Source organism: Dreissena polymorpha, chromosome 4 (genome assembly GCF_020536995.1).
Source record: "Dreissena polymorpha isolate Duluth1 chromosome 4, UMN_Dpol_1.0, whole genome shotgun sequence".
In the NCBI taxonomy this organism is placed as follows: Eukaryota; Metazoa; Mollusca; class Bivalvia; order Myida; family Dreissenidae; genus Dreissena; species Dreissena polymorpha.
In genome coordinates, this window is record NC_068358.1 from 37534417 (window position 1) to 37556867 (window position 22451).

Below are 22451 nucleotides of genomic sequence, written 5' to 3' on the forward strand. Positions count from 1 at the left end.
CTTATTTGCATAATGCAAAAAATATGAAGAAATAGAAAAAACAGATTATTAAAGTTATTATACTGCTATAAATCCAACAATTTCAATATGAAAAATCAACCAATTGCAATCTGATTAAAACACACACACTTTGTTTTATTGGTGCATTTGATGTTAAGTAAAATCTTTTTCAGCAAGAACACAATCATTAATTTTCATATATCTATTGAACGTTACTTCACAGATACCTACGCCTTGTCTAGCCTACTAAGCACGGTCTGATTGTGGTTAAGAGTTCTGGGGTCTGGACTGGCCACCATGAAGCCCTGGTTGGTAGACACCCCTGCAGTGACTGGTGAGATGGAGCTGCTACCAGTGCTGGGGCTGTAATAACAACCAGTGAAAGTAAATGATTAAACTGCTACTTAAAACAATAAACAGGCATTAATTTCTCACACGTTTTTGTCTCTTTGAAGAATAACTTTTATACCAGTAATGATGCCAATAAAGCACTATCGTAATTACATCTGTAATTGTTACCCAAGTCCTAGTTGAGAGCAGACTTCTGTCGCCATGGTTTCAGACCAGGTGTCACTGCAAACAGGAAGTTGAAGGTCACCTGAGGTCACAGCAAGTGTGCCAGATAGGTCAGATGACAAATGCACTGAAATGTAAATCAAAAGATTAACTGAAGTTAAACATTTTATGCCCACAAACAGATGGGCAGAGTGACTTGAATAAACCCTGTCCTTTCAAAGGTAAAAATTAAATACAAAATAAAATCTATAAATAAATTATTTAAATGATGGAACCTTTTTTTAATATTAGGTCTAACATTTTTATGTAGTATTTGAAAATGATAAATCTAAGTCTTTTTCATAAACTGAAATATATAATCTGACAGTTTAACTTACAACACCGCATCTCATCTGTACCCATGGAGCACTGTTCAATACCATCACAAACTTGATTGGCTGGAATGCATTTATGGTTGGAGCACTTGAATTCACCAGACTTGCATATACCTGCAAAAGCAGTTGATCATTTATAATATGTAGAACCTTAGGCTTGGAAAAAGCAGTATAAAAATCTGTTATCACAGGTGCATAAAGAAATAACAAAGACCAAAAAAATGTTCTTTGATTTCTACAAAACATATGTTTTGAAATGATACACAAAACTTTATTTTGCCTTTTCAATAAATTTTTCGAAATGCTGATTCAATAAAAAAAATGCATGAAGGACATATGAGCCTGAGGGTAATGTACATGCCATATCTTCAGGTCCTGGGAAATGAACGTCTATGAAATACCCCTACATGAATCCCATACCGGTATTTATGAAGAAGACATACAGAGACTTGGTCAGGCACATATACAGATGGACAAATGCAAATAAAAACATTCATGGCATCAATACTGCTCATAAGAGAGTATGATGGCCTATCATTAAGGTGCTCAACTGAGTTCAGGGTAAAACAATTGCTTGAGATTTGACCACTTAACTAAGTGTTTAACGTCATTTAAATAATTATTAAACATGGCCTGGGTACCACAAAGAAAACAATTCAAACAGTCCTAACAATTAGGTAACAAATGAGGCATTTTATGTGTGAGTAAATAAAAGCTTTTTCTAAGATATGGTCTGGTGACTCAAAAGGACCAACTTTCGACAATGGCACAGATATTGTTGAGATAAACAATATCATCAACCTTCATCAAGATTGAATCATAATTGCGACTTATATAATGGTTACAAATTGTTTAGGATTTGGCACATCAACCTAGTTTACCTCACTTAACCCAAATTTGACTTGCCTTGGTATTGTCATGATAAAGTTTTAAACAAATTTCTATCAAGATCAAGTAATACATGTGGCTTTTAAAGTGGAAACAATGGTTTTCCAAGAATTTTACCCAGTAACATAGTTCTTCAGCTGATTTCACCCAGATTTAAATAAGGCCTAGTTATGGTCAAGATAAACATTTTTACCAAGTTTAAACAAAACAAGTCAAAAACTATGGTGTCTAGAGCAGTGATGATTTTAAAGTTTAAGACCAACACCACATCATGCACGGCAACTGCCAGACATAAACTGACCACAAACTTGAGCATGCAATGATCAGGCGAGCTAAAAGAGAGATACTTGTAACCATGTTATAGAATAATTGCAATATAAATAGCGCTACAGACTAAGCTTAGACACACTAGTGTACATACCACAGTATCTCTCAGCTCTACAGACTAAGATATGACACACTAGTGTACATACCACAGTATCTCTCAGCCCTACAGACTGAGCTAAGACACACTAGTGTACATACCACAGTATCTCTCAGCCCTACAGACTAAGCAAAGACACACTAGTGTACATACCACAGTATCTCTCAGCCCTACAGACTGAGCTAAGACACACTAGTGTACATACCACAGTATCTCTCAGCTCTACAGACTAAGATATGACACACTAGTGTACATACCACAGTATCTCTCAGCCCTACAGACTGAGCTAAGACACACTAGTGTACATACCACAGTATCTCTCAGCCCTACAGACTAAGCAAAGACACACTAGTGTACATACCACAGTATCTCTCAGCTCTACAGACTAAGATATGACACACTAGTGTACATACCACAGTATCTCTCAGCCCTACAGACTGAGCTAAGACACACTAGTGTACATACCACAGTATCTCTCAGCCCTACAGACTAAGCTAAGACACACTAGTGTACATACCACAGTATCTCTCAGCCCTACAGACTAAGCTAAGACACACTAGTGTACATACCACAGTATTTCTCATCTGACTGGTCATGACAGTCTGTGTATCCGTCACATTTCCAATCACGCAGGTAACAAGAGAGCTCGTCATCACACATAATCTCATGTATGCCACACTCTGAACAAATTAAATGCCATTTTAATTTGATCTACCTACCAACAATATAGATGAGACCCACTCTGATAAAATGGGGTTAAATGCATGAGCGTAAAGTGTTGTAGCTGAAAGCCTGTGCAGTCCAAACAGGCTAATCAGGGAGGACACTTTTGGCGTTTATGATATATTTTGTTTAAAAAAAGTATTTTCTTAGCAGAACTACAGTTGAGACGGAGAGTATCATCCCAGATTAGCCTGTGCAGACTGCACAGGCTCATCTAGGACAACACTTTACGCACATGCATTAAACCCCTTCTTACAGAGCGAACCTCATATGCACATAGTGCACCAGAACAGATTTCACTTAACAGCAGCATAAAATAGTCAAATACCTGATGTTCAACATACATCATCTGTATGTCCTATCAAACACACGTTATCATATTTACAACTGCTTTTTAATGAATACGTTAAACAGTAACTGAAAACCCAGCAATTTATGTAAAATGACCATGGGCTATTACAATTTATTAATAGGAAAATCAACTAATATGTGTTTCTCTGATTCTTTGTCATAGTATCAGTGCCTGACGACAGGCAAAACAATTTACGGTTGTAAGGTTTGAATCAAAGTATTATTTTTTGCAAAACCAATATTTAACAGAATATAACAACCAGTTTTTTTTTCTTTAGAACTACGGTTCTAACCTTCGTATTTGCAATCTGGGTCTGTCTCATCACTGTTATCAAAGCAATCATCTCTATGGTTGCAGAAACTGTCCCGTGGCACCGTAAGATTGTTCGCACATCGCAGATAGCCTGGTCTCAACACTGACATAATGAAATGAATTCAGTCTCACTATTGGAACAACAGGTTTAATGGATAAACGTAAATTGTCCTAGCCAGATTTGCCTGTGCAGTCTACACAGGCTAATCAGGGACAACAGTATCCGCCTAAAGTGGATTTTCACTAAGAAGAGACTTCATTTAAATGAAAACTACCATAAAAGTGTCCTCCCTGGACTCTAAACTGCATAGGGTAATCTGGAACAACATTTTACACGCATGCATTTGATCCCCTTTTGACAGAGCGGGATTCAGTTGTTTTACCTGTTTAAGCTTTATTCTTCTCTGATCAATCCGCATCATTTGGCAACTATACCAGGAGTAACCATTATTTTTACTCTTATTCAAGCACTCCAGCATACATTGAAGGTAAACAATATATGCTTAATAAAGAAATTAACATGATTTGGCTTCTAAACCAAAGGGCACAAAATGCACCATCTAAACTATGGATGGAAATATCAAGGAGTCCACTAGCCAATAGCCCCTTAAATTTGTAATAAAACCCAATTTCAAAGTAAACTTATATGGCTGAAAAAAATAAGGGTGCGTAACCATGAGCAAAGTGTTATTTAACCCTAGCTATTATAATTGCCTTTGTGAAATAATTTCCAGTTTACTTATTATGTTGTCTATTTTTTCAAAGGGATTTTTAGTACAATATTTGTTCATAATAAAAATCTTTTAGATACCATGCTCATTGAATGATGAATATATCCTACTATAAATTGTACAGCTGAATTGTTATCATCCCACTTTTTCTTATTTTTTAATGTCTTATCATAAATCCACCTGCCTGCTACATTTTGTTGTCCATAAAGTTTTATGACTGTTTGTGTGAAAGTTATTATTATATGACAACTTCACATGGTACTTCAAACAATTAAATACTTTTTTTGATGTCTGAAACTTTTAAAGGAAAAAAAGTGCATGTTTTTAAAATGACAAATATGCTTCTATGATTGACTGGGTTCATAAAGAAATTCTTGATTTTATTGAATTAAGTATTTGAATATTGTAATGTACACAGAGTGCGAATAAATAAATATTTCAAGAATAAAGCACTTTTGAAATATCATAGACCTCACAATTATTTTTAAAACAAGGGCTGTTTGTAAAACATGCATGCCCCCCATATGGGCTGTCAGTTGTAGTGGCAGCCATTGTGTGAATACGTTTTTTGTCACTGTGACCTTGACCTTTGACCTAATGTAAGTTATCATACGGAGACCATTGTACTATTTCGAGTCACTGTGACCTTGACCTTTGACCTAGTGACCTGAAAATCAATAGGGGTCATCTGCCAGTCATGATCAAGGGGGGAGTGAGAGGGGGGTATAATGTGGGGTGTGGTAATTTATTCAATGTTCAAAAAAAAAAAATTGGGGGGGGGAGGGTAGGAGGGAGTGGGAGGGGGGTGTAATGTGGGGTGTGGTAATTTATTAGATGTTTAAAACAAGATGCGTTTGTGAAACACAATGTCCCCCTATATGACGTTTGACCTTGAAGGATGACCTTGACCCTTCACCACTCAAAATGTGCAGCTCCATGAGATACACATGCATTTCAAATATAAAATTGCTAGCTTCAATATTGCAGAAGTGACATTACATGTGCAATTTTGACCCATATATTTGACCTTGAAGGATGACCTTGACCTTGACCTTTTACAACTCAAAATGTGCAGCTTCGTGAGATATACATGCATGCCAAATATCAAGTTGCTATCTTCAATATTGCAAAAGTATTCATAAAATAAGCGATTTGGGCCACATATATTTGACATCTGACCTTGAAGAATGACCTTGACCTTGACCTTTCACCACTCAAAATGTGCAGCATCATGAGATACACATGCATGCCAAATATCAAGTTGCTATCTTCAATATTGCAAAAGTACTCATAAAATGAGCGATTTTGGCCACATATATTTGACCTTTGACCTTGAAGGATGACCTTGACCTTGACCTTTCACCACTGAAAATGTGCAGCTCCATGAGATACACATGCATGCCAAATATCAAGTTGCTATCTTGAATATTGAAATACTGCAAAAGTGTACATTAAATTAGCGATTTTGACCCATATATTTGACCTTTGACCTTGAAGGATGACCTTGACCTTGAGCTTTCACCACTCAAAATGTGCAGCTCCATGAGATACATATGCATGCCAAATATCAAGTTGCTATCTTTAATATTGCTAAAGTTATTGCAAATGTTAAAGTTTGCGCAAACAGACCAACAGACCAACCAACCAACCAACAGACAGGGCAAAAACAATATGTCCCCCACTACTATGTGGGGGACATAATTTTTTTTTTTTGAGGGGTGGGGGGAGGGTTGGGGGGGAGGGGGGGTGTAGGGGGGGGGGTGAGAGGGGGGTATAATGTGGGGTGTGGTAATTTATTAGATGTTAAAAAAAAACAATTTTTTTTTTGGGGGGGTGGGGGGGGGGGTAGGGGGGGTAGGGGGTAGTGAGAGGGGGTATTATGTGGGGTGTGGTTATTCATTAGATGTTTAAAAAAATAAAATTTGGGGGAGGTGGGGGGTAGGGGGGTGGGGGGGTGAGAGGGGGTATAATGTGGGGTGTGGTAATTTATTAGATGATGTTAAAAAAAAATGTGGGGGGGGGGGGGTGAGGTTGGGGGGGGGGGGATTCTGGTAGGGGTGTGGGGTATTGTTTGAGTGGAATCCATTGTGGTTTTCAGGTAAGTGTTGTTTTGTCAAAGTAATAATAAAATGTGATCATAAAAAATAACCAATGATCTCACACTGACATGATAAATATCCTCTATTTATTAAACATGAAATTTGTTTTCCCTGTATATAATGTATATAAGAAAGATATAATAGTGTATTACCTCCCCTGTCCTGCTTATATTTATATTAATCAACAAAATTAAACATTAACACAATATTTAATATACAAAATATACAAAAAATCTCATATTCTGATATTTTTACTGATCCACTTTATTTTACTCAAAGGATGATGTTTCATTGGACTGATAATTATAGATTTAGGATTACAGACCAGTTGCTTCAGTTATATTGTTCAGAGTTCGCCCTGTTGGCCGCATATGCGTTCTTGAGTTTTAATCCAAAAACCATTTTACTATTTCGGGTCACCCTGACCTTGACCTTTGACCTAGTGACCTCAAAATCAATACGGGTCATCTACGAGTCATGATCAATGTACCTATGAAGTTTCATGATCCTAGGCCCAAGTGTTCTTGAGTTATCATCCGGAAACCACCTGGTGGACGGACCGACAGACCGACCGACATGAGCAAAGCAATATAACCCCTCTTCTTCGAAGGCGGGCATAATAAGTTTGATTGCTATAAAGGTTATTATAAGCACCAACCTCATAAATTACTTGCAGCATGTTTTTCTCCACCCATCACGGTTTTAAATTAAGCATGTAATAAAATGAACTTCAATGGAAAAAGTTTTCATAGGTGACATCCGGTGATGAAATGGAACAGTTACAAATATTTTTTTTTTTAGAACATGACCATCTATTTTGTTTAGACGTACACATAAAGCTGTGAGATATTTAAAATTTATCCTATATAAGTTTGTTCAATTCAGTTTTAAACAGAATCTTTGTTGATAAATATAGTCCTCTAGCCAAATGTGTCTGCCTTGTAAATCGGACCAATTGTTTTTCAGGAAGTTTAATATGTTAAAAAAGAAAACTCAAAATCTCAAAATTACTACAAATGTTGCACTTAAAGCATAAAGACTTTCAACACTTTTTTCAAAGGCACATAATAGTATTTTGAAAACATTCTACTGCAACAGTATAATTTATAAGCCATGTCATGCAAAAATGGGTTTTATGCCATTCTGCTGCCTGGAGCTTAGTATAATGCTGTCCGCAATAATGTCAGACATATGCAGATATTAACAGACATTGACTTCATATGGCATAAAGTACATTTTTGTACAAGTATGGTCATACTCTTTAAGACATATCCAATATACATACTACAATTGAGCTCATCTGAAAGGTCGAGGCAGTCAATGTGGTTGTTGCATTGAACAGACGTGGTCCACAGACAGAGGCCGGAGTTGCACTGGAAACCTGAACAATCTGCAACATGGACATAAAGAACGCTGTAGTCTAGAGAATATACCATGCTTGTTGGTAAATTGAATGGAGCCAAACAAAAGGCCCCACTTAAATCACTAAACTAATTATGGTAGGTAAGAAAAACGTGTCTAATTGTAAACTTTTTTTCCAATACACATGTTATTTCCTAGTACGAGATTTACTAACTTTCATCAGAGAGATCATAAACAAAGTAACAGCTAGGGTTACGCACTTGTGCAGTTTATTTCATCCGAGAGATCATCAACAAACTATCAGCTAGGGGTACTCACTTGTGCAGTTGATTTTGTCAGAGAGATCATTAACAAACAAACAGCTAAGGTTACTCACTTGTGCAATTGATTTCATCAGAGAGATCATCAACAAAGTAACAGCTAGGGGTACTCACTTGTGCAGTTGATTTCATCAGAGAGATCATCAACAAACTAACAGCACGGGGTACTCACTTGTGCAGTTGACTTCATCAGAGAGATCATCAACAAACTAACAGCACGGGGTACTCACTTGTGCAGTTGATTTCATCAGAGAGATCATCAACAAACTAACAGCTTGGGGTACTCACTAGTGCAGTTGATTTCATCAGAGAGATCATCAACAAACTAACAGCATGGGGTACTCACTTGTGCAGTTGATTTCATCAGAGAGATCATCAACAAAGTAACAGCTAGGGGTACTCACTTGTGCAGTTGATTTCATCAGAGAGATCATCAACAAACTAACAGCACGGGGTACTCACTTGTGCAATTGATTTCATCAGAGAGATCATCAACAAAGTAACAGCTAGGGGTACTCACTTGTGCAGTTGATTTCATCAGAGAGATCATCACATTGAGCCACCTTATCACAGCGAAAGTTGGAACTGATGCACTGGCCACTGGCACATTGGAACTGGTCTGCAGAACACTCTGAAAGGACATCATTATCATCATTAGCATCATCAACATCATCATCATCATTATCATCATCATCATCATCATCATCATCATCATCATCATCATCATCATCATCATCATCATCATCATCATTATCATCATCATCATCAGTAACAAAGTTCTTAATCTGGCTACCTATAACAGTCACAAATGGTTGATTGTCAAATAGTATCTTTTTGTTTTATCAGTAGAAGCTGCTGCAGAACAAACAAATAGTAGCATCAGTAGATACTGTTCAATTGAATTATATTCTATTTATAATTGACAATACATTTTTCTTAAGAAAATCCCAAATGAACTCAATGACATGCATTTCATTACCTTTAATACTTTCAAACGTGTTGCTCCATTGAATATCAATAGACACATATCATTAATATTTTAGTTAACGCCTACAAATTTACATTAAATGGTTTTGCTCACAAGAATTTATAATCATTCAATCAAACAACATTGAATGAGGTCTTAATTGCAAAGCAACATCAGAAGGTTTCTATTGCATAATAACTGCCTATAATTTGTGTGAAGTGAATTCCGTGAAATTAAACTGCAATAAAATTCAAACTCCTATAAACCTTCAATGAACAAGGCAATAACAAAACTAATTTTAAAGGTAGAATGCTGTGGACTGGCAATCAAAGTGATAACAATGCTTAGCTATTACTGACCTATAAATTATAAAAAATGTTATAAATAACACTGTCAAAACAAGAAATATGATATTTAATCCATTTAATTAATAACATGCCTAGGGTGGGACCACAAATGTCACTCAACTTATGTCAACAGTTTTTACAAAAGTCATAAACAAATAGTTTTAAATGGCCCATCATAATTTAGCAATTATTTATGTGAGATCAGTTTTTCAGAAAGAAGACTGAAGGGCTTGGAAAGAGCTTTTTTTAAAAGGTAGAATGTGTGTTGAAAATTGCAATAATATATATTCTTTAAATTAACTCAAATTATTGCATGCAATTATCATTACAACTAAAACAATAATAAAAACTGACAACATATCATTAGTGTTATTAATACTTATATACAAATAAGTGTCAATTAAATTACTTTTAATTTGCATAAAACATAAATGATGCATCAATTTGAAAAAATAGTTTTTTTATACATCTATATATCATGAACTTTACATTTGGCACAATTCAAACAAGAGCTTTGTCACAGACGTGACGAATACCCCCACATGCCGCGTTGACACAGAATATTTTGCATGTTGTCTTCACAAAAAACAGCCGACAACATGCTCAATGTTTAAAATGCACTAAGTGACCCAACGACCTAGTTTTTGACCCGGCATGGCCCATGTTCGAACTTAACCTACACATCATCTAGAAACAACTTCTGACCAGGTATGGTGAAGATCGGATGAAAACTACTTGAATTAGAGAGCGGACATCATGCTGAATGTTAAATAACTCACTTAGTGACCCCGTGACCTAGTTTTTGGCTCAGCATGGCCCATATTCAAACTTGGCGTAGAGATCATAAAACTTCTGTCCAAGATTGGAAAAGATATCGGATGAAAACTACTTGAATTAGAGAGCAGACAACAAGCTGAATGTTTAAAACGCACTAAATGACCCAATGACCTAGTTTTTGATCCAGCATTACCCATATTCAAACTTGATCTAGACATCATCTAGATACAACTTCTGACCAAGTTTGGTGAAGCTCGGATTAAAACTACTTTAATTATAGAGCTGACACCATGCTCAATGTTTAAAACGCACTAAGTGACCCCGTGACCTAGTTTTTGACCTGCCATGACTCATGTTCGAACTTGACCTAGACATCATCTAGATACAACTTCTGACCAAGTTTGGTGTAGCTCAGATAGAAACTACTTTAATTAGAGAGCAGACACCGTGCTCAATGTTTAAAACGCACTAAGCGACCCAGTGACCTAGTTTTTGACCCGGCATGACCCATATTCGAACTTGACCTAGACATCATCTAGATACAACATCTGACCAAAGCCGCAAATCCATCAGAAAGTGCTATAACAAACTTTAGTTCATTAACTCCAAATAAAAATAAACTTTAAACATTTGAATGCAAAGAAGACAACATACCATTGACAAAAAATTATTTTACTTGCAGTAACAAGTGACATAGAAACAACAACATAAACATCCCAGTTTTGCAGAGAGGAGGGCAGACATACAGACTGACAGTGGGACATACAGACTGACAAACAGACTGACAGACTAAAGGCAGACAGACAGACTTACATGCTGACAAACAGACTGAAGGAAGACAGACAGACTGACATGTGAACATACAGACTGACACACAGACTAACAGGGGGACATATACTGACAGACTGAAGGCAGACAGACAGACTGACCGGTGAACATACAGACTGACTTACAGACAGACAGACTTACAGGCAGACAAACAGAATGAAGGCAAACAGACAGACTGACAGGTGAATATACAGACTGAAGGGCAGACATACAGACTGACAGGCAGACATATACAGACTGATGGCAAACAGACAGACTGACATACAAACTAAAGGACGGACATACATAGTGACAGGCAGACAAACAGACTGAAAGGTGGACAAACAGACTGACAGGTGGACAAACAGACTGACAGCTGGGGACAGACAGACTGCCAGGCAAACAGACACACTGACAGGCAGACAGACTGACAGCTGGGGACAGACAGACTTCCAGGCAAACAGACAGACTGCCAGGCAGACAGACTGCCAGGCGGACAGACAGACAGACAGACAGACAGACTTACAGGTGGACAGACAGACTGACAGACAGACTTACAGACAGATTGACAGGCAGACTTACAGGTAGACAAACAGACTGACAGGCCTACAGGCAGACAGACTGACAGGCAGACATACAGACTGACAGGTGGAGAAACAGACTGAAAGGCAGACAAACAGATGAAAAGACAGACATGATGGACAGAGGGTAAACCTATTGTCCCTTCCTGTGAAAGCAGTAGGGAACTTTTATCAACACTCTCTGACAATTGTTTCAACAATAGTATTATTATGTGACCATCTGCATTCATCAACAAAATTGAGTAAAACATTGATCTAAACATACTCTTCAAACTTACTGCAGTTTTTGTATTCATCGTCAGCACCAGGACAATGGGGTCGCCCATCACAGACGTACTGGGCCCGGATACATGACCCATCAGCACAGCGGAACTCACTATGTTCACACACTGGAACAGATATAATATATATTAATAATGGGTATCATCATACCTTAAATTTTCTAAATCAGATAAAGGCATTGTGATGTTTGGGCTGGTTTGTATCTTTCTGTAAAAACACAATAACACATTTAATATATAAAGCATATCACAAAAGATTGCAAAAGAAGTTTTGAAAACTTAGCAATTTAACCCAGTTTTTCATTTCTAGGAACAGAGGCATTCATGCATTTCTAAAAAACTAATTATTTACACATGAAAATATAACTGATGGATTAGGTTGCTGCACTATGGCAAAGATAAATTCATAAAAACCATGAACTAATTCTCAATTTTAATATAAAATTCAAATACAGTTATGCAGCTATGCAGACAATTGCCTGAAATGCAATCTTATAAAGTCCAAAAACTGGTTAACCATTCACACAAGAACATGTTGATATTCAACACGTGAGTATGGAAGCAAATGAGAGACATATTTATTTGGTATATAGTGTTTAATAATAATAGCTTTTCTAAGTTTCCATTTAAAAGTAAGTAGAAATTGCATATGCTCAAATTTCAAATGAAATATTCAGTATCACAGGACTGTCAGCTTAATTTATTAGGATCATTAGGATATAACAATTAAAAATATAAGTATATACAATATCAGAAAAAACATTTATTTCAGGTGCAGGTTAATCATATTTATAACCAAGACAAACTTTTTCTGATTTCTAGTATTTGCATTTTCTTAACTAATCTTCAAGTAACTTGACAACTTCCACTCTTGCTTCCATAAACATACCTCTACAACTATCTTCTCACAAAGTATATTAAGCATTTTTTATGTGTAAGTGATATGCTTAACATTTAAATACTAGCATTTGTAACTCATTGAGACGATAATAAACAGTTGAAATCATATATTTATTGCAGTTTACATGGCTATAAGCATACATTAGTCTGCAACAAAAGTGCATGCATAAATAGAATTAGATTCTGATTGCACTATAGAAAGAAAAAACATAAGACAACCATTTTGAAATGTTGAAGCCAAGAAAATAACCCAATACTGACAATTCAGAGCATGACTTATGACATAAAAAATATTACTTTTATTAAAATGCAATTTCATAAAATCATAAACAATAATTATGATTAGTTGAAAATTTATTATTTCTAAAACAAGGGCTGTTTGTAAAACATGCATGCCCCCCATATGGGCTCTCCATTGCAGTGACAGCCATTGTGTGAATATGTTTTTTGTCACTGTGACCTTGACCTTTGACCTAGTGACCTGAAAATCAATAGGGGTCATCTGCCAGTCATGATCAATGTACCTATGAAGTTTCATGATCCTAGCCATAAGCATTCTTGAGTTATCATCTGGAAACCATTTTACTATTTTCGGGTCAACGTGACCTTGACCTTTGACCTAGTCACCTGAAAATCAATAGGGGTCATCTGCGAGTCATGAACAATCTACCTATCAAGTTTCATGATCCTAGGAATAAGCGTTCTTTAGTTATCATCCGGAAACCATTTTACTATTTCGGGTCACCGTGAACTTGACCTTTGACCTAGTGACCTCAAAATCTATAGGGGTCATCTGCGAGTCATGATCAATCTACCTATGAAGTTTCATGATCCTAGGCATAAGCGTTCTTGAGTTATCATCGGGAAACCATTTTACTATTTCGGGTCACCATGACCTTGACCCTTGACCTAGTGACCTCAAAATCAATAGGGGTCATCTGCAAGTCTTGATCAATGTACCTACTAAGTTTCATGATCGTAGCCATTAGCGTTCTTGAGTTATCATCTGGAAACCATTTTACTATTTCAGGTCACCCTGACCTTGACCTTTGTATAGTGACCTGAAAATCAATTGGGATCAACTGCGAGTCATAATAAATCTACTTATCAAGTTTCATGATCCTAGGCATAAGCGTTCTTGAGTAATCATCCGGAAACCATTTTACTATTTCGGGTCATCGTGACCTTGACCTTTGACCTAGTAACCTGAAAATCAATAGGGGTCATCTGCGAGTCATGATCAATGTACCTATGAAGTTTCATGATCCTAGGCATAAGCGTTCTTGAGTTATCATCCGGAAACCATTTTACTATTTCGGGTAACCATGACCTTGACCTTTGACCAAGTGACCTGAAAATCAATAGGGGTCATCTGCCAGCCATTATCAATCTACCTATGAAGTTTCATGATCCTAGGCATAAGCGTTTTTAAGTTATCATCCGGAAACCATTTTAATATTTCGGGTAACTGTGACCTTGACCTTTGACCTAGTGACCTCAAAATCAATAGGAGTCATCTGCGAGTCATGATCAATGTACCTATGAAGTTTCATGATCCTAGGCCTAAGCGTTCTTAAGTTATCATCCGAAAACCATTTTACTATTTTGGGTCACTGTGACCTTGACCTTTGACCTAGTGACCTGAAAATCAATAGGGATCATCTGCGAGTCATGATCAATCTACCTATCAAGTTTCATGATCCTAGGCCTAAGCGTTCTTGAGTTATCATCCGGAAACCATTTTACTATTTTGGGTCACTGTGACCTTGACCTTTGACCTTGTGACCTGAAAATCAATAGGGATCATCTGCGAGTCATGATCAATCTACCTATCAAGTTTCATGATCCTAGGCCTAAGCGTTCTTAAGTTATCATCCGGAAACCATTTTACTATTTGGGATCACCGTGACCTTGACCTTTGACATAGTGACCTCAAAATCAATAGGAGTCATCTGCGAGTCATGATCAATGTACCTATGAAGTTTCATGATCCTAGGCCCAAGCGTTCTTGAGTTATCATCCGGAAACCACCAACAGACCGACCGACCAACAGACCGACCGACCGACATGTGCAAAGCAATACACCCCCTCTTCTTCGAAGGGGGGCATAATAATGTGTTACATGTACCTGAAATGGGACTTGTAGAAAAAGTGGTGAGAGACTCAGTAGTGTTGATTGTAATACTAGACGAAGAGACAGATGAAGTGGTGGTCAAAACTGAAGATGTACTGGTGGATGATAGAGAAGATGGTAATGTACTTGATGAAGTGACTGAAGAAGTATCTGAAATAAGAAAATAAAAAGAACATATTATTGGTTGAAATAATATATGAAGTAACTGAAACAATTAAAGCAAAAATACAATTCTGGATGAAGTAACTGATGAAGTAACTGAATGTGCGTTTTTTTTTTAAGTATGACATATTTCTTATAATTGTTACAATTAAAAAGGATTGCTTAACTTGCATTGCCATATGTACATTGTTTATTACGGTTGTTTCAAAGAAATATGATTGTGTATGTATATGTACATACATTTATGAGAAAAAAGCAAAGGGCATAAAATCAATTCAATTTCAAATAAAACACAACAATCTTTAAATCTGTTTTATTGAACTTCAAGTTTATCACCAAACTTTAACATCAATGCTTTCATGTATTTGTTTTAAATGCTGACTGAATAAAGTCTAAAACATTTTGCATCCTGATCATGTTTACAATATTTGGTAGGCCCCATTCAATCACAATTGCTGCATGTCTCCTTAACAAATCTTTATTGAAAGCAGTATGTCTTAATAAGACTCCTTTACATCAAATTTACATGATAATATATATCTATATGAACATGATAATCTATATGAACATGATAATCTATATGTACATTATAATCTATATGAACATGATAATCTATATGAACATGATAATCTATATGAACATCATAATCTATATGAACATTATAATCTATATGAACATGATAATCTATATGAACATTATAATCTATATGAACATGACAATCTATATGAACATGATAATCTTTATGAACATGATAATCTATATGAACATGACAATCTATATGAACATGATAATCTTTATGAACATGATAATCTATATGAACATGATAATCTATATGAACATTATAATCTATATGAACATGATAATCTATATGAACATGATAATCTATATGAACATTATAATCTATATAAACATTATAATCTATATGAACATTATAATCTATATGAACATTATAATCTATATGAACATTATAATCTATATGAACATCATAATCTATATGAAATTAATAATCTATATGAACATTATAATCTATATGAACATGATAATCTATATGAACATGATAATCTATATGAACATGATAATCTATATGAACATTATAATCTATATGAACATGATAATCTATATGAACATGATAATCTTTATGAACATGATAATCTATATGAACATGATAATCTATATGAACATGATAATCTATATGAACATGATAATCTATATGAACGTGATAATCTATATAGACATTATAATCTATATGAACATGATAATCTATATGAACATGATAATCCATATGAACAGGATAATCTTTATGAACATTATAATCTATATGAACATGATAATCTATATGAACATGATAATCTATATGAACATGATAATCTATTTGAACATGATAATCTATATGAACATTATAATCTATATGAACATGATACTCTATATGAACATGATAATCTATATGGACATGATACTCTATATGAACATGATAATCTATATGAACATGATAATCTATATGAACAATATAATCTATATGAATATGATAATCTATATGAACATGATAATCTATATGAACATGATAATCTATATGAACATTATAATCTATATGAACATGATAATCTATATGAACATGATAATCTATATGAACATGATATTCTATATGAACATGATAATCTATATGAACATGATAATCTATATGAACATGATAATCTATATGAACATGATATTCTATATGAACATGATAATCTGTATGAACATTATAATCTATATGAACATTTTAATATATATGAGCATTATAATCTTTATGAACATGATAATCTATATGAACATTATAATCTATATGAACATGATAATCTATATGAACATTATAATCTATCTTCTTTTTTTAATTACAAATGTTTTTATTAAATATGTAACTTAGACCTCCTTCCAAGAATAGTATTGTTTGTGTTAAGACTGGCAAGGTTTTGTGATAATTGTGAGGATAGAAAATGACATGGAAAGAGTATTTATTACAATAAATAAATGTGTGTATGTTGTGTATATGTTCTTGCATAAATAAATCTTCATAACATATCATGATAGAAGTCAATTACCACTTAACATTAATGACACAGATGAATACTTTACAGTCTTTTTTCTAAAAATATATTCAGCCTTAAGTTATTATTTACAATAAAGTACTTGAACAAAGATTTATTGCAATCAAAGACAAGATATTCCATGTATTATGCAATACAATTTAGTGCAAGAGCCTATTTTGCCAGATATTTTATCTTGAAAATGCAAGTTGTAACAACTTATCAGATTGCAGAAAAAAATAATTCTATTTTATAACAATTATTACATATAGCTATGTATGTTGTATCAGAAAAAATTCTTCCACAAAATGGTAACTACTGCTTTGGGGAAATTTATTCTATACACTTGTGTAAGGAGCATGTACAGAACAGTGAAGAGAAACTATTTGCACAATATTTAGATCATTTCTCTACTTAAAAAAACTTGACAAATAGTTAAAACAAAATTGATTTGCTTGGGTATGTGAAATTAAGACATAAAACAACGAGTAATTACCTGTTGATACTGATGTAGTGGACCATGTTGGTGATGATGAAGTGGAACTGAAACTTGAAAGCTCTGTGGTGGAGGATGGAACTGTCGATGCTGATGATGTGTATGGGGGAACCTCTGTTGTTGTTCTGTTCATGAGTTTATGGCTATCTGGGGCTGAAATAAAGCAATGAGCAATAGCATCACATTTTCATTAAATCATGCGTATAATTCTACCAAATTTAAATGCATCTTTAAACTTGTTGATATTTTACATAACTGTGTATTTTTTTAAGACTAAACGCACAGGCCATTTTCTTGAATTTCTAAAAACTTTAAAACTAGGATCATTAATCAATCCAAGTACAATACATGTGATCTGTCTTGAAAAAAAAGCAACCATATAAGTTTGAAAGCATCTATCTACTCAGTTGCATGATATCAAAGGCAAATTGTATCTTACTAAAGTGCATAACACTCATGTATTTAAATGAAACAAATGATGCAAAAAGGATCTAAAGATGCTAAATAAATAAATACATTTTTTAAATGATTTCATCGCCCACCAAAACAAATACAGCTGTCAAACTCAAGGCTTACTTCTATTTATTTATTACCACTTGAAGACTTTACTCAAGGTAAATTTTAACGATATGTAAATAATTAATGTGAAAAGAACTGAAATCATTTTTGGAAAATAACAATTTAAGGATACTTGAGATTTCCTATATTTTAAATTGAGTTTTGCAATATATTACTTTCAAAAGTGCACTTCTCTCAATTTTACACGGAATAAAAGTGAAATAGATTAATACATTGTAACTTGTAGGCTAATTGATTTGGGAATGCTGAGTTTTCATGTTGTGTCTTATAATACCATGACACTCAGACTATGTTCTTTTATTGGACTTTTCAAGATAAAAATTGGCACTAATTTTTTTTTTCTTCTGACAGCATTCTCACCATGCTTAAATCTTACTGATATCATAGTCAAGCATGGCAATGCTACCCCCTCCCCTCCAGCAGGGATTTTAAAATACCACTCTTAAAGATGGCCAAACTTAAATAAGGTAATAATTGCTTGGGATTGTTTGTTCAAAAAAGCTTTAGGAATGCACAGACAAGAATGCCTTGACAGAAAAAAATTAATCACACTTTCTTAAATTAAACACATAAAACAAACTCAAAGCAAATACATGTCTCTTTATGTTTATTTAGGCAAGAAATGGAGCTACACCAACCCCTCGTAATAAATGGACAAACAATGCATGGAAATTAATGTGATTTCAGAAAAGCAATTGACGACTCATCCCCCCCCCCCTTTTCACGATAACTGCTTTTCAGGACAGACATAAATCACATTAATCAAATTGAGAAATGCATTGCAGCCAAGTTGCATGTTAAATGAGTATTTGGATAACTAACAGGTATTTTGTTTCTTTTGTAAGCATAAATTGGACACCTGCAAACAAATAAGAAGACCCATCGTGAGTATAATGCAACAATAACAGGAAAACAATAGGTTTTATACCTCGCACTGTATCAAATCCCACATAGAATTAAAAAAGTTTGTGTAATTGTGTGTTGAAGGTTTAGATGTTGATATTATGATATTTTTAAGGTAATTGTTAAGCAATTGGTCAATTAAGCATGTCATCTGATGGTTGATACTATTTATGCACTATTGACTTTTTTAACCATTAATTGACAAGTCTGGTATTTATTTGTTGATGATTATGTATTTACTTCAGTAATATTGTCTGTTAAATTGCAACTTACTTCCAGGCTTAGAAATATAAGTCATCCTAATCACTTTCAATAGATATAAATGGAGGTGTCCTAAACTTGTGTCCAGTTTTCAGACAATTATTCAAATTAACTTGTAGATTGTTTGTTATAATGTTGACGCTCACACATTGGGATACATGGTTAGGAAAATGAAGCACATTTAATATACAGATCCCAAGAAACAAAATCCTATAAGTACAAACTAATTTTTCTACTTAATTTAAAATTTTAGTATAAATGGGCCATTTAAAAAAATACAAATTATGTTCAGGTCCTTATCATTCGCATCTAATATAAATTTATTAATATCTCCACAAAACATGTCATCTTATATGATTTATAAATGTCATTTTTCTGTAATTTGCTTTAAGCTTTTTGTTAAAGGTTAATCTAAGGTGTTTTAATTACATTCAGTATTGAAAGCAGATCAAACGTGCACTTCGAGAAAAGATTGTGCAAACAGATTTGCCTTAAAGCAAGATTTACTTGATGAACTGAATAACTCAATCTAATGTGACTTCCGAAATACAACAAATGACTAATGCTCAAGTGACCATATACAGTGCTTTTGTTATAAAAATCCATAGATAATAAGGAATATCTGCGCAATTTAAATGAAGCATTGCAAATGAAATGTGATTTCAGATATGCATGAGTCAACTTCCCACTAAGTAGGCGTAGAGATTAACAAAATGGGGTGTATAATAAACCTTGCACATAAATCTTGCATTCTGACAAGTAGTAACCAAGATATCAAGTGGTCAGTCCTTTTTTCATGCAGTCAATGAACACGAACAATTGTACTTAAACTGTTAATCGATATATTGTTACAGCACTTGTCACACCTGTTAGGTAGGTATTTGTGCAATTGTTCATTAATACGTTTCACCTGAAGCAGGGGTTAAATATAGTAGTTAGGGACCGTAACTAAATATTGACATCTTTTTTCTAAAGATTTGCAAATATACGTGTTAGAATACAATCTGATAGCACTCCCTTTACCTTAGTAATCAATGTAATCCACACCTTTATTATGATGAGAATTTTTCAGGAGTTTTGTAAATAAATATGGACGAAAAGAAAAATCTCCATACATGCAACCCCTTCTACAGCATTCGCCAATCAATCAAGCGCACATTTAATTTGCACACACAGGTGCAAAATAATATTTTTGTGTGGATGACATCAACATTGAAAAGATAAGAATGCAAAAATCAATGGATTTGAAGTAAGATGACAGAGCAAACTTTGATTCATTTCAAAGGCATGCAAGTTGCTTTTTATACTTCATTGAAAAGATTTGTTTGCATAATGAAAGAAAAACAAATGCAAACAATTAATTAAAAGTCAAATTACCTAAATACAGGCAGATAAAATGTCTTTTTAAAACCAATGAAAGCACTTGCATAAACAATTTTGAATACATTAATATTTTAATTATTTTAAACTTGTGATGTAGCTTAAGAGCCACACTACTAAAATCGTTTACATTCAATGAATAGAATACGGAGGCAAGAACATTTATTATTGATAGGATTAGCAACACTTATACTGGTATTTTTCCTAATATTAGAAGTTCTTGTCTTCCAATTGCTGTGTTTTATTACATAACCTTTTTCTGGTACATAACACTTTTCTCTTTAACATTCCAGACACCGGCTTTATTTTTTGAGATGGTAAACATAAAATGCTGCATAAACAACAGCTTATAAAGACAATGGTCAAACTTTTACACGGACAAACATGGTACTCAAACATGGTTATCCAATGCCTTAAGTCAAGGAAAATACAGGCACTTAACCAATAGCAAGTAAGGTTCTTTACCAATTTGAAGACAAGCAAAACTAAAGTCTTTTGCCATGATCAAAAGTGGACTGTGGTTGACAAACTTAAGGTTCTTTTTCGATGGTTTTTTATTTGTGAGTGTTAGATCTAATAAATTGTGAATATTTATGGCACAATGCATTAATGTCTCATCACATTTAACCACAAACTACCATCTATCTTACTATTTGATTGGTCTGTATTGTTACATGTAATAACAAGAGCACCGCCTTGCGGGTGCAGTCCGCTCATCTATTTTCTTTTTAAAGGTGAAGGGACTCTCATTTTCAATCACAAAGTCGGGAGGGGTGGAGTGAAGAGGGGTGCATTGTGTGGGGGTGTGGACATTTATTACATTATCTTCCAAAAATGCAAAAAAAGGAAAAAACATTAAAAAATCGGGGTGGGGGGGGGTGGGGGGGGATTCTTGGGTGCGATGGTTGGACGGTATTTCAAACATAAAATAATAAAAATAAATATTTGTGGTTTTTAACCGTTTCAAAAAAAAAATTGGGGGGGGTGAGGTGGGGGGGAATGGTGTGAGGGTGTGGTTGTAATTTGTGGGATGATCTTAAAAAAAAAAAAAAAAAAAAAAAAAAATTAGGGGGGGGGGGGGGGATTCGGGTGGGGGGAGGGGGGGGTGGGGGGGATTCTTGGATGCGATGGTTAGACGGTATTTCAAACATAAAATAATCAAAATAAATAGTTTTGTTTTTTAACCGTTTAAAAAAAATAAATTTGGGGAGGGGGTGGGGTGGGGTGGGGGGGGGTATAGTGTGAGGGTGTGGTGGTCATTTGTGAGATGATCCTAAAAAAAAAAAAAAAAAAAAAATAGGGGGGGGGGGGATTCAGGGGGGGGGGCACGGGCAATGGTTTGGATGGAGTCTATTGTGGTATGTCAGGTAAGAGTAGTTTTCAATCAATCAAATCTAATCATAAATAAAGAAGTTATGGCAATTTTAGCAAAATTTAATAATTTGACCTTGAGAGTCAAGGTCATTCAAAGGTCAAGGTAAAATTCAACTTGCCAGGTACAGTAACCTCATGATAGCATGAAAGTATTTGAAGTTTGAAAGCAATAGCCTTGATACTTTAGAAGTAAAGTGGATCGAAACACAAAATTTAACCATATATTCAAAGATACTATGTCAAAAAAGGGCCATAATTCCATAAAAATGACAACCAGCGTTATGCAACTTGTCCTTTTACTGTACCCTTATGATAGTTTGCGAGTGTTCCAAGTATGA

General features: G+C 34.7%; 1 protein-coding gene across 2 annotated transcripts in view; it reads right to left on the reverse strand.

Annotated features, from left to right (window-relative positions):
• Positions 1–22451, reverse strand: part of LOC127877702 (atrial natriuretic peptide-converting enzyme-like) — a 52193-nt gene that overhangs the window by 8394 nt on the left and 21348 nt on the right. For both annotated transcript variants that reach the window (XM_052423830.1, XM_052423831.1), the window contains exons 3-12: positions 17617–17769; positions 14890–15045; positions 11859–11969; positions 8622–8732; positions 7705–7809; positions 3570–3692; positions 2772–2882; positions 894–1004; positions 520–643; positions 232–363 (exon numbers count right to left, since the gene is read on the reverse strand). In XM_052423830.1, coding sequence (XP_052279790.1) covers positions 232–363; positions 520–643; positions 894–1004; positions 2772–2882; positions 3570–3692; positions 7705–7809; positions 8622–8732; positions 11859–11969; positions 14890–15045; positions 17617–17769 — 1237 coding nt within the window. The remainder of the gene's footprint in view (positions 1–231; positions 364–519; positions 644–893; positions 1005–2771; positions 2883–3569; positions 3693–7704; positions 7810–8621; positions 8733–11858; positions 11970–14889; positions 15046–17616; positions 17770–22451) is intronic.